General features: G+C 44.9%; 1 protein-coding gene across 2 annotated transcripts in view; it reads right to left on the reverse strand.

Moving 5' to 3' along the window:
* The window catches only part of LOC141154951 (cytochrome P450 2C23-like), an 81,315-nt gene that overhangs the window by 11,531 nt on the left and 55,651 nt on the right, over positions 1-14,133 (reverse strand). Inside the window, exons 3-6 of one of the 2 annotated variants that reach the window (XM_073641530.1) lie at positions 11,254-11,403; positions 11,023-11,120; positions 8,189-8,365; positions 3,804-3,945 (exon numbers count right to left, since the gene is read on the reverse strand). In XM_073641530.1, the coding sequence (XP_073497631.1) occupies positions 3,804-3,945; positions 8,189-8,365; positions 11,023-11,120; positions 11,254-11,403 (567 nt within the window). Of the gene's footprint in view, positions 1-3,803; positions 3,946-8,188; positions 8,366-11,022; positions 11,184-11,253; positions 11,404-14,133 lie in introns of both variants that reach the window. The other variant, XM_073641529.1, reaches the window with a different exon arrangement.

Consider the following 14,133-nt stretch of genomic DNA (forward strand, 5'->3'; position numbering starts at 1 on the left):
GGGAAGGGGCTTTTAGTCTCTCTGTGTTCCTGTCCCCCAATAGGGCGTGGACAACATCCTCCAATGCTGTCGTGGAAGGCGTATTGAGAAAATAGCCATTAGCCTTCTATCCATGCCTTCAAACATTTGAAACAGCTCTGATGGGGAATGCAGCAAGCAGAGACCAGCCCTGCCCCCCAAACAGACATTACTTTTGGGAGTGGGGGTGGTCTCTTCTTTTCTTGCTCATTGGGATATACCATAAAAACAGGGGATGTGACCTTCATATGCGCTGCTTATTCCAAAAAGAATCTGAAGACTGGTTTTGAAGAATAGTGCTTCTGTCATGGGGGGGGGGGGGGGAGAACACGGCATCTGGTTTCACGCACTCCAGCACTGGTTAGAAGTACTTCACCATCAAATTAAACAGCGCCGTTTTTTCCTTGCTAGAATTTCAAGGGTTAATCTGTTCATTAGAAGCTCCTGCAGCTTTCCTTCTGGGATTGTCTTAGCTGTTCAGCAATGGCCACTCCCCTCTGCTATATATGCTCAGTCAGGGATTGCCAGGCGTTAGTTGTTACTGCCTGGTACTGGAGTTGGAGATGTTGTTCATGGTTGAAGGTTGGGTTTGGAGATTGTTCAGGAGATTGTTGCTTGGAGTTTTGTCTTTGAGCACTTCCTCATCTTCTCCTATTTGGTTTAACCTTCCTTTACCTCCTCTGAGTTCCCCTGTGTTGTTTGGTGTGTGCATTTTGTATGGTTGGTATTTTCATTTATCCCTGTCTGTCTTCCCTTGCTTGTCTAGTTAGTGTGTTCCCATACACTTCAACTTCTTGCTACCCTGGGTGGGGGAGGGGACAGATCAGGGTAGATATAGCAGCATAGCAAGGTACGAGAACCTAGCGTCTCCACCTTCAGGAGTCCACCTTTCAGGGGACAAGGATAGACTATGGCGCCCCTAGTTCTAGGGACCTGGTTAGCTTGTAGAGTAATGCATCTAGGACAGAGTATTCCTATTGCTGCATATTAGCGAGTATGTTCTGTTAACCCTTTCGCCGAGTACGCTCGGGTCGAGATCCGAGTATTTACAGTTGCTCTGTGATACGCCTGAATCGCTCCCATGTGCATGATTTGTGACTGTTTGACAGTTTTATTACATGGGAGGAATGTCTATTTCTTACACATTCCTCACATGTAATAAAGCTGTTAAACAGTTGCAAATCATGCACACGGGAGTGATTCAAGCATATCACCGAGCAGCTGTAAATACTCGGAGCTCGGCCCGAGCATACTCGGACAGAACATACTCGCTCAACACTACTGCATATACATTAATTGGGAGTATACTCGAGACTACATAACAGGAGAAGGATTTGGGTATTCTGGTAACAAATAATCTGAGCAGCAGTACTCAATGTCAGGCAACAGCTGCAAAAGTAAGCAATATATTAGGGTGTATAAAAAGAGATAAAATCCTGTGATCCTAACATATTGTTGCCCCTCTATAAATCACTTGTAAGTCTGCATCTAGGGCTCATATGGGATCCAGTTTTGTGTTTCACATTTTAAAAAGGATATTCAAGAGTTAGAGTCAGTTCAAAGGCGAGCAACTAGATTATTACAAGGGATGGAAGGCCACTCCTATGATGAGAGGTTGGAAAAGTTGTGCTTGTTTAGCTTAGAAAAATGATGCCTCAGAGGAGATCTCATTTACATTTATAAATATATGTGTGGTTAGTACAAAGTACTGGCACATGACTTATTCTATCCAAAGACTATACTAAGGATAGGGGGGCATGGATTATGGGTGGAAGAAAAGCGATTCCAAAAGCTAAATAGGAACAGGTTTTTTACAGTTAGAGCAGTCAGACTGTGTAATGCCGACCACAAGTGGTAGTGATTGCAGACACTACAATAGTTTTTAAAAAAGGGCTGGATGATTTCCTCAGTACACATAACACTGCGGGTTATACACACGTGGTCAAAATTGTTGGTACCCCTCGTTTAATGAAAGAAAAACCCACAATGGTCACAGATATAACTTGAATCTGACAGAAATAATAACAAATTTAAAATCTATGAAAATGAATAAATGAAAGTCAGACATTGCATTTCAACCCTGCTTCCAAAGAATTAAAAAAAAAAAATTTAACTCTTGAAATAGGCCTGGACAGAAATGTTGGTACCCCTGAAAATAATGTGACAAAAGGGACATGTTAAATCAAGTTGTGTCCACTAATTAGCATCACAGGTGTCTACAATCTTGTAATCAGCAAGTGGGCCTGTATATAGGGCTACAGATACTCACTATGCTGTTTGGTGACATGGTGTGTACCACACTCAACATGGACCAGAGGCAGCAAAGAAAAGAGTTGTCTCAGGAGATTAGAAAGACAATTATAGACAAGCATGTTAAAGATAAAGGTTATAAGACCATCTCCAAGCAGCTTGATGTTCCTGTGACTACAGTTGCACATATTATTCAGAAATTTATGATCCATAGGACTGTAGCCAAACTCCCTGGACGTGGCCACAGGAAGAAAATTTATGACAAATCAATTAATACAAATGGTAACAAAAGAGCCCAGGATAACTTCTAAAGAGATTAAAGGTGAACTTCAAGCTCAAGGAACATCAATGTCAGATTGCACCATCCGTCATGGACTTCATGGGAGATGACCAAGGAGAACACCATTGTTGAAAAAAAATCATAAAAATGCCAGACTGGAATTTGCCAAACTACTTGTTGATAAGCAACAAAGCTTCTGGGAGAATGTCCTATGGACAGATGGAAGTTTTTGGCAAGGCACATCAACTCTATGTTCACAGGTGGAAAAATGAAGCATATCAAGAAAAGAACACTCTCCCTACTGTGAAACATTGAGGAGGCTCTGTTATGTTCTGGGGCTGCTTTGTTGCATCTGGCACAGGGTGTCTTGAATCTGTGCAGGGTACAATGAAATCTCAAGACTATCAAGGAACTCTAGTGGGAATGTGCTGCCCAGTGTCAGAAAGCTTGGTCTCAGTTGCAGATCATGGGTCTTGCAACAGGATTATGACCGAAAACACACAACTAAAAACACCCAAGAATGGCTAAGAGGAAAACATTGAACTATTCTGAAGTGGCCTTCTATGAGCCCTGACATAAATCCTATTGAGCATCTTTGGAAAGAGCTGAAACATGATGTCTGGAAAAGGCAACCTTCAAACATGAGACAACTGGAGCTGTTTGCTCATGAGGAGTGGGCCAAAATATCTGTTGAGAGGTGCAGAGAAGTCTCATTGACAGTTACAGGAATCATTTGATTGCAGTGATTGCCTCAAAAGGTTGTTCATCAAATATTAAGTTAAGAAGAACCATTATTTCTGTCCAGGCCTATTTCATGAGTTTAATTTTTTTTTAAATTCTGTGGAAGCAGGGTTGAAAAGCAATGTCTGACTTTCATTTGTTCATTTTCATAGATTTTTAATTTATTATTACTTTTGTCAGATTCAAGTTATTTCTGTGACCATTGTGGGTTTTTGTTTCATTAAGCGAGGGGTACCAACAATTTTGACCATGTGTGTAGATAATTTAGTAACAAAAATGTATAATTGGTGGAGAAAGGTTGAATTTTATGGACCTAGGTCTTTTTTCAACCTATGTATCTTTGTATGTTGAACATGTGCCATTCATACAGATACATGTACAGTCACAATAGAAGGCTCTGATATGCTTAATGAGCCAAGTTTCTGGTTTAGTAGCACACTGTAAGGATGGATTTTCGCTTTTCAGCCTATAAATGTCTCTGTAAGCTTACAACAGAGATATTTGCTCTATTTACCTTGTAGTTCTGGATATTTGATAAGCATCAATAAACTAAAGTATATTGTAATTGCAGTGGCCTCCGAAGCTCCTATGAACATGTCAAATACAGTTTCTATCAAATTGGTTACGTGGAAAGCCGTGCTCAGGTTCTTTTCTTCCTGTAAGGAAAATGCAAACCATCATTTTAGCAAGAACACTTTTACACGTTTAATTATGTCATAGCCAAATCATAGAATATCTAGAAGTGTCGAGTAGACGTCAACTGGACTTGCAATGAAATCTTGAAGTTGTTTTCTACTTTTGACAATCCTATTTTCTTAGAAACGTATCACTTATTTTTTTTCTACAGCTGGAATCCTCAGTGATCATCTACAATCTGTGATAATGTGGCACCACAGGGGAAATTAAGTATTCCATGGGGCCATTGAATTGGCAGTATAAATCTATGTCACCTTAGTGTTTTTTTGAGTTAATAATAATAATAATTTTTATTTATATAGCGCCAACATATTCCGCAGCACTTTACAATTTAACGGGGACATAAACAGGCAGTAAATTAAATACAAGGTAAAACAGTTTAGAGAGTTACATTAGGAGATAGGGGGGACACAATAGATGAGAAGTGCTTGTTATTTCAGGTCTAGCAATTATAATAAGTAGGGATTTTCATATAAAGCTGCATGATCCGGTCATCAGCCAGTATGCTTAAGTGCAATAATCAAGTACCGAGTGCAGTTATCGTGTGCATGGAGGGTGTGGAGACAGATGAATAGTAGGGTGCAGATTCTGAATACTATTTAGAAGGCGGGAACAGGGGAAATTTTGTTTTCCGAGTAGTTGGGGTGGTAGGCTTGTTTAATGAGATAGGTGTAACATACCTGGCGGCGTCCTTGCATAGTGGTCCATCTCCCACTGTGCAAGAGCGCGCACTTGATCTCATTCCAGAATGTCTCTCTGGCTTTCCTCCATGCTGTCTGTTTGTGTTTGTTTCTGCTGCTTAAGGGCGGCGCCCGATCACTTCCTGCTTTTTGTACCTGCTGCAGGCACACCCCTTGTGCGTCCTCAGCCTATTGCTGTCTGTCACCGGGTATTTAAACCAGCTGCTCCAATTAACCCATGCCTGAGCATTGTGTTTCATTTAGTGTGCGCTTGCACTCTGAATGTGCCAGGTCCATTCTGTGTTCTCTAGTCTGCCTATCCTGGAGGCTGTATTTCCAGGCCTGTCTGAACATGCTCCTAGCCTGTTCCTCCCGCCTTCTAGGGGCCGATTACCTAGACCCGCTCCTGTATCTTGTCTGTCCTGTCTGAACACGCTCCTAGCCTGTTCGTCTGCCTGTCTGTTCCTAACATCGTGGTGTCTGTTCCCTTGTGAAGTGAGTCTTGTTTGTGTTCCTAAATATCGTGGAGTCTGTTCCCATCTGAACTGAGTCCTGTCTCCCTTTTCCCTCTTTGTCTGTTTCCTGTGTCTTCCTGCAGAGTCTGAACCTGCTCCTAAACTCCATCTCGTTGTCTCTGTACCTCTGCTGTGAGTTTAGTGTGCACTCGCTACTTCTTTGTAAGTACATTGTGTGCTTCTGGTTCTGCCTTTCTTTCCCCGTCTGTTCTTTTGGAACAGAGTCCTATCTCCTTGCCTTGCTTACCACTCCTGCGGTTTCCGCTCTTGCCTTGCTTACCGCTCCTGCGGTTTCCGCTCTGCTCTTGCCTTGCTCACCGCTCCGGCGGTCTCGCTCTGCTCTTGCTTTGCTCACCGCTCCGGCGGTCTCGCTCTGCTCTTGCCTTGCTCACCGCTCCGGCGGTCTCGCTCTGCTCTTGCCTTGCTCACCGCTCCGGCGGTCTCGCTCTGCTCTGACTCCTTGCTCACCGCTCCGGCGGTCTCGCTCTGCTCTGACTCCTTGCTCACCGCTCTGGCGGTCTCGCTCTGCTCTGACTCCTTGCTCACCGCTCCGGCGGTCTCGCTCTGCTCTGACTCCTTGCTCACCGCTCCGGCGGTCTCGCTCTGCTCTGACTCCTTGCTCACCGCTCCGGCGGTCTCGCTCTGCTCTGACTCCTTGCTCACCGCTCTGGCAGTCTTGTCCTGCTCTACTCTTGCTCACTGCTCTGGGCAGCCTCACTCGGCTGTGTTTGTCCGCCACATCTGTGGTTCTGTTCCTGAGTCCCAGTGTGTACTGGGTCCTATCCCGCCTGTGTTCCTACCTGCTAGTGCCTCCCTGTCTGCACTCTAGCCGTGCTGGCCTGCATACCCGCCTGCCTGCATACCCGCCTGCCTGCATACCAGTCGTGTTGCCTATACCCACCAGTCTGTGTGCCAGCCTAACCAGTCTGTTCCTGTATTCCCCTGTGTGGGTCAACAGCCGTGTCCGGGGTCTGTCCTGGAGTAGTACCTGGTCCCTCTGCTCGGTTCCTCATTGGTGCACTGGCGTCGTATGCCGTCGTGCGACCCTGGTCGGATCGGGTGGATACTTAGTTACGCCCCTCCAGGCATTCACTCTCCGGCACGGTCCAGTGGAATCACACGCACACGCCGCTCAGCCCGGGCGTGTGCATTACAATAGGTTTATAAAGCGTGCTTGAAAACGTGGTGTCTAGGCATCAGTCGGATCGTCTGGGGTAGTGCATTCCAGAGAACTGGCACAGCATGAGAGAAGTCTTTGAGATGGAGGTTTGAGGTTCGGATTATGGGAGATGTTAGTCTCTGGTCCTTTGTGGAATGGAGGGCACATGTAGGGCGATAGACAGAGATAAGAGAGGAGATATAAGGCGGTGCAGAACTATGGAAAGCTTTGTGGGTGAGAACGATGAGTTTATATTGGACCCTGTAGCGAATGGGCAACCAGTGTAATGACTGGCACAGGATGGAGGCATCTGTGAAACTGCTGGACAGAAATACGACCCTGGCTGATGCATTCAGGCTGGATTGGAGAGGAGAAAGTTTGGTAAGAGGGAGACCGATCAGAAGATAATCCCAATGGCATATGTAATGAGGAAGCAAGAAGGATGGTAAAAATAAGAATCTAGTCAAGTACCGTAAGTCACTGGACAATCATTGTTTAGATATGCCTCAATGGGTCAAGCCTCCTGCTGCCATATCGTAACTCTTTCTATACATCTTGGAGATTTCAAGCCCTAATTATGTTCGAGGGCTCGGTTGCTACAGAGGTATTGCATCTCATCCAGATGTGCGATATCTCACTCTCAGGTAAGGATGGAGACTGGATCAGGACCCCGACACCTGCATGCATTACACCACATTTCCAGGGGGGCAGGGCGACCGATATGCTCCAAGTAGAGCACGACAGTCCCTGTCCCTGGCTGGAGTGGGGGGAGGGAACACCGAGGAAGGGGGAACCCTGTAGTGCAGGAGCAGGGAGGAAGCAGTTCCTGGGTGCACCTAGAGGGAGGTATAAAAGGTGGGCATCATCTTAGATCAGTGTTCAGTGCACTTCAGTTCAGACAAAGAAGAAGAGGGAGCAGGAGGTGGGAGCAGAGGCTCTGCACGGGCTCTGCTCTGCAGGCAGGCCTAAGAGAGAGGCCAGAGCCTGGAGGAAGCAGAAGGAAGGAGAAGGCTCCAGGAACAAGGAACGAAGAGACCCCAGGGGTGTGGGCCGGCGAGTCGCCACTGCACGCCCGAATCTACCTACGTAGAAGGGTCAGGCCAAAGGGGGAGACCGATCCCCAAAACTAGTGGAGGCAGGGAACTACCCTCAGCTAGAAACCGGAGGCTGTGACATTTCATGTGGCGCAGCCCCTCGCTACACCCACTAGGAAGGCACCATATAGGGTCAGGGAAACTGGCGCCAAGTTCACCAAGAGAAGGCCCGAGGCAGCCGGACAGAAGCGAGGTCACTGGCGGTGTATGACAGGCTAGAGATAGGACACACAAAGGGGGTCCTGTGAAATACTCCTGAGATACCTGGGAGTCGGCCGAGCCCCTCACCTGGTGAGCAGAGTACGACGTGGGCAGCCGTTACCTGCAGAAGTGGTCTGGATAATAAGAACTGTGAGTAAATACCCTGGACTGCATCACTGACTCTGTGTCGTCACTGCTACTCCTGCACCATCACCCCCATCCTCCTCATACACTGCCCTGAGGCTACACTCCTCCCGTGGGGAGTTGTACTACACTCTGCTGCACCCACAACACCAGCCTCAGCGGTCTGCCCTACAGCGGCGGTTCATCCTGACGACAATCCACGGGTGGCGTAGTCGGACATTTTAATATCATAAAATCCTATAAATAGACTGCCATTTGAGTTGACCAGCCTGAGCCATGGGACCGGGTCCCCGCCACACGAAAACTACAACCCGCAGCATCCACAAAGGGTCCGGTTCCGGGTATCCCCACACACGCGCGGCCCAGGAGGCACGTCATAACCACTACAGCAGTTGTAGATATGTACTGACCTGATTCATTCGGATAAGGAAGCAATCAATGTAATCTCTGGGACAGGCTGGGTCCAGTGTCTTCTGGTGGGTCTTGATGCTTTCCTTCACATAGTCTTTAAGGGATTTAAGAAGTTGAAATGTTTTTCTATGTGGTCCAGGTAAATACTGTATTATTCCAGGGAAGGTATCATATAGCTAAAAGAAAATAAAAGTTGTAATGAATAGGACTATACACAGAGTTCATATATCATAAATTAAAATGGGCTCCTGGACTAAATGGTGGAGACCCAACAGAAACATTTACCTAATTCTAAAATGTTGAAACCATACAATCTTCTTCACCGTTTCTATGAATATTTTATATGGCTTTTTTAATATTTGACAGATTTTTTCCTTCAAATAGGGAAATCCAACCTAAAGTGTGAATAAAGAAAACCACTCTGGGAACTGTCGAAGGGGCTTTGCATTTTTTTCTACTACTACTTTTTTTACTATTTTTTTTTCTACTAAGTGAAATTTTAATGGATACAATATTACTCCAATATTCATGAAAAATCGAAAATCACGTCACATTCCTTCCTTGTGATTGATTAAAGGTTCTTAGTTGTGCTGACTTGTACACCCGCCCCATGGGTTGTAAACTTCTTGATTACATTGCACACTGTGGACAAGGGGACATCAATCTCTGGAGATGGACTTGAAATTGTTGATATTTTTCAACAATTTTGGTTCTCAAGTCCTCTGACAGTTCTCTTCTCTTTCTGTTCTCCTTGCTTAGTCTGGCACACAAAGATACATAATGCAAAGATTGCGTCAACTTCTCACCTTTTTATCTGGCTTCAGGTGTGATTTTTACATTGCTCACACCTGTTACTTGCCACTGGTGAGCTTGAATGAGCATCACATGCTTGAAACAAAGTTATTTACCCACAATTTTGGAAAGGTGCCAACAATTTTGTCTGGCCTATCTTTGGGGCTTTGTATGAAATTATGTCCAATTTGCCTTTTTTTCCTTAATTTTATTTTAGTGTTTTTCCAATATACACAAAATAAATAAACGTGTGTATAACAAAACATGTGTAATTGCAATAGTTTTCTGGGAGGAACAATTTCATGGATGCCAATACTTACAGCCATGACTGTATCTGCCTGTTAACAGAAAAAAACTGACCGGCACTTCCAAAACAAGAAATAGGTGTGTACAGGTGATTACTAGGAGAAGCTGTGACGCCTCTACTCGAAAAGCCCGTGTTTTACCCTGGGTGTTGGGGGACTCGGTGTCGGGCCCTGTGTTGAAGAGATGGGATGCAGCCGTGGCCCGGGCCCGACCCGTGCTCAGGGCCGTCACATTAGAAAGAGATGTTGTGGGCTTGTCCGGGTTGAGTGGCTGATTAACGACTACGCCACCTGTGGTGCCTGGTGAAGAGTCACCAGCGCCGCTGCAGTCCGCTGAGGCCCGGTGTCGTGGCGGTCAAAGTTCTCACTGCTCCCCACAGGCGGAGCAAGGCCTCAGGGCAGGCAAACAGGATGAAGGGGGGATGTAGTAGTGCGGGGAGCACGGGCACTGCGTTGCGTGGTATGGCGCATAATGAACAGTCCGGAGGCCATAGGGGCGAACTTCCAAGGCTTTACTCATTTAGAGATGACAGCGGGAAGGCGACTCCCTGCTCCTCGCGGAGTCCTGCGGCCACCAGGGACGGGGGTCCGACTACATCCGAGAAAGTCCAGTGTTCAGTAGCGACCCTACACCAGAGTGTTCCTGCACTACAGACTTCACCCTTTCCTGTCTCTGTGTGTGTTGATAGGCCGGGTCCCCCTCTGAGCTCCTCTCAGAACTAGGGCTCGGGTGGAAATTCCTCTCCATCCGACGCCCGGCGGGATCCTCAGGGCCTAACCAGGCTTTCCCGTCCAGGACATGGAGTACAAGGTCGGGTGTCGGGGGCCGGTACCCCTCTTGCAGCCGGAATCCCTCTGAATAGATCAGGTAGGCGAGGACAGGTGGCGTGCTCCGCTCCGTCTGCATCCTCCTCGGGACCCATTTGCTAGGGAGCCACACTCTAAAGCTCCCGGGCCTTCTTGATCCTGGTCCTTGGCCGGGTTGAGACATTCCTTGTCTACAACCTACCTCTCGTCCCAAGGCCAGGGTACGTGGGCTGTGTCCCTTGCCGGTGCAGGCCCACACAGGATCTGCGCTCCCGGAGGGAAGTCACATTACACACAGTATTTTGACAGCACAGTATGACCAACTAATCAACTAGGAAGAATTAGCAGAAGGACAGGACCAAGATCAAAGATGGCATTCTATTAAATATGAAATCTGAAGTGTATCCAACTTGTAAGTCCTCCACCCTCACCCACTAACTGGTTCCTACCACTTTGTGTTCCCCAGTCTCCCTGTAACCAGGGGAACAGCACCTAGTGCATACTAGCTCCCTCTGGTGGAGAAGTGTGGTGTTGGATGCAAGGCTGGGTCACAACCATCACACCGGGCTTACCTCAGAGGAGGAACACCACACTCCATTAGAGAAGTGCAGCATCCCTGTGGCAGTCGAACCCTCAGGGGCGCCACAAACCTACCCCCATATGCAACTAACAAACGTTTGTTAGTTGGATCTACCTCTAATCCACATAGGAGTGCCCTGTAATTTTCTATCTTTCACGAATAATGGGTTTTGTAGATCACCCAACTCTTTTGAGAAACTTACAATGAAGGAGTTTTTATAGGCATCCCTAACATATCACTTAAGCAAACTCTAATATGCATTATTATTCTGTAAAGTCTTTTTTTCTCAAAATCAAATGAAATTCTTATATTTATTTTACCCTTGCAATTGGCAAAACTGCAGCCTCACCTGACCCCAAGTTGATGACACAGTGTGGAAAGCTTTCCTTGAGTCTGCAAGGGTATCCATCCACTTCTTATCACTGTAGTCAAAGCGCTTGTCTATCACTAATATTGAGATGATATTAGTGGAGGCACAAATGACATTGGTAATGGGGTCGAATGGTTGTCCTAAAAAGATACAGGGTGTGATTTGTTGAGATTTGATTTTAAATACGAAAGTAAAAAATTGGACACTTACCATTTAGGCTTTTGAAGTGATTCACCAGGTGCTGGGCCTCAGCCTGTAGAGGTTCTTCTAAACTCTTCTTACCCATTCCAAAATCCCTTAAGGTCAGGAGAGAAAACTGTCTCAAGTAAGTCCATGACTCTCCATTGGCAAATGTTAACCCTTTATAAAATACCAAAGTGTATTGTTATTTTCTTCATACAAATTAAACTCTACTAACACCTTACTCTGTAATAAATGACCCATTGTTAGGTCTCGTGCAGATGACCGTAGTTTCTGTCCGAGTACAATCTGTCAAAATGTTGGATCGCACTTGGAACATTGTTATTCAATGAGACCATGCACATGTCTGACATTTTCCTCCAAGTCTGTCCAAGGAGAAAATTTCAGCCTGCATGATTTGCCCCCAATAATCGGATAGCCATTCATCGGATAACAGTTGATCATTCAAGTCTGTCGGCAGTGAAAAACATTTGACCACACTCAGAAGAATTTATGGACTGACAACATGGAGAAGATGGAGACATTCTTTTCTTTATTATTCACGTCTGAGAAAAATGAATCAAACTGATTAGCATAATCAGACCGATTTTATTGGATGGACAACATACAGTCATGTGACCCTAGCCTTAAAAATGAGCAATTCTTTTTTGAAATTTAATTTCATTACCTTTGACAAATTTTTCCCAAAAAATTGATTCAATCATTTCACAACAAATTGAAAGAACTGCAAAACCTCCAAAGTCTTGTAGCCTTTTTTGAACTCTTTAAAGCAAACACAACCTTAGTAACATCAAAGTGACCTTAACATGTGACTCGGGGTAAACGCTAGTAACTGATAGAATGTTCAAAAATGATTAATCTTTGGAGGCAGATGACTACTCTGCCACTCATTAAACACATGAGTTGAATAAGAAAGAAGACATGGCTTTTTGACTAGTTCGAGTACAAAAATTGTTCCTTTTTGGGGAGTTGTAACAGGTTTCTTGCTTGGAAAGTGAAGAAACAATGGCTTTTTAAAAAGATGTGCAAAAATTGTCTCTTTTTTGGGAGCAGTTTCAAGTTTCTTATATTTAAACTGTGCAGGATGAAGTGCACAGCAGTACTGTATGAAGACAGAACACAATGGATAGGCACGAGATGTATTTATCAGCAGAGGTATCATGGTATAGAGTATGATAGCACAGGCAAGGGCATGTCCCGCTTGCAGCAGCAGTGTAGTATAGATAGAGAACACAATGGACAGGAGATGAGTGACTCTAGTGTCAGTGGTACCAACAGCAAAGTATATATCAAGATGGTAGGAGATGTGCAAGACCAACTCTTCAAGCTCTGGCAACAGAACACTATAGACAGTGTGCCTATGAGAGGTATCAGCATTGGCGGAAGCCAAACATTGTGTTCTTTGAGGGTGTGCAAAAGTTGGTGGTCTCAGCAGTTAGACCAACATTAGTTAACTATTTTTCAACTCATGTGAATAGTTGATAAATAAAATACCCCTTCAACACATTTCAGAAGAAGCCAAGCACCCTGACTTTTCTAAGTCTAAGTACAGCATTAGGCCTCATTCACATGGCCGTGTTTCCAGTACGTGTGATATCCTTTTCTTTTACTGACAGAACACGTACCCATTATAAGCTATGCTGCTATGCACATGTCCGTGTTTTTCCAGTGATGACACACTGATAGTAAAACACTGATGGCACCAGGACTGAACCACAATGCACAGACTGATTATGGATCTCCGTGACAGCTTCATGTATTTCTATGAGGCTGTCACGCATGGGTCAGGAGAGTCACTGCTAGTCCAAGGATTGTGGTCCGGTCTCAGACCGATTTGCCAGATGTCTGAATGAGCCGTTACAATGTAAGCCTAAGAAGCCCGATGTTAACTGGCAAGTTAGAATACCCATTACGTGACACAGGAGAAGACCAGAGCGGCATTGGAAACCGGGGAAGACAATGATTCATGAGTATATTAATGCATATACATGACCCTATATATACATTTACTGAGATTTTGTAAAAAAAAAAAAAAAAAGTTTAATGCTTGTGCTTCTGTAATGAATATTCAATTCCCATTTAGTGTTGAGCGAGTATGCTCATTGCTCGAGATTTACGAGCATACTCGGGCGAGTACCTCTTATCATCGGAGTGCTCGGCATGTAAGTTTTTCCTGTTCCGTGAACATGATTTGCGACTGTTTGACAGCTTTAACACATGTGATGAATGCCTGTATTCTCAGCACTCCTCACATGTAACAAAGCTGCTAAACTGTCGCAAATCATGTTCACGGAACGGGAAAAACTTACACGCCAAGCACTATGAAGATAAGAGGTACTCGCCCGAGTATGCTCGTAAATCTCGTGCAATGAGCATACTTGCTCAACACTATTCCCATTAAAATATTTTGATGCCAATCTAAATTTTAGTTAAAATTTCTATCAAACTGTCAAATTGAAGTTTAATCAGATTCTGTCATCACTGGTAATTGCGATGAACAGTTCAGAATAAACTTCCATACGTTCATGAGAAATAACGTTATTTTTAGCTACTGTGGCATGTATTTTGCTTTTCATAGGTTTTCCCCTACGTAGACCATCTCTAATTTTCAGTTGTGTCTGAGCTAGTGAATGAAGACTATCTGCTGTGATGTTTCTCATACACAACACAAAAATACATGGGGGTTCCTGTTCTCCTTTCTCTAGGTAGCACATGTTCAGAAGCTGTAGCCGCATCGAGGACATTATACAGCTGTACTGAGCAGTGTAACTGTGGATCCAGCACTAGGATGAGATAAAACATTTATTAGAAAGCAACAGCATTTTTTGGGTGTATGAACCTCTTTCTTTCACTTTGTAAACTGTAATCTGATCTTTCAGTGAGCTGTCA

Source organism: Phyllobates terribilis, unplaced genomic scaffold (assembly GCF_046119375.1).
Source record: "Phyllobates terribilis strain yellow unplaced genomic scaffold, ASM4611937v1 Scaffold_7__3_contigs__length_470593459, whole genome shotgun sequence".
NCBI lineage: Eukaryota > Metazoa > Chordata > Amphibia > Anura > Dendrobatidae > Phyllobates > Phyllobates terribilis.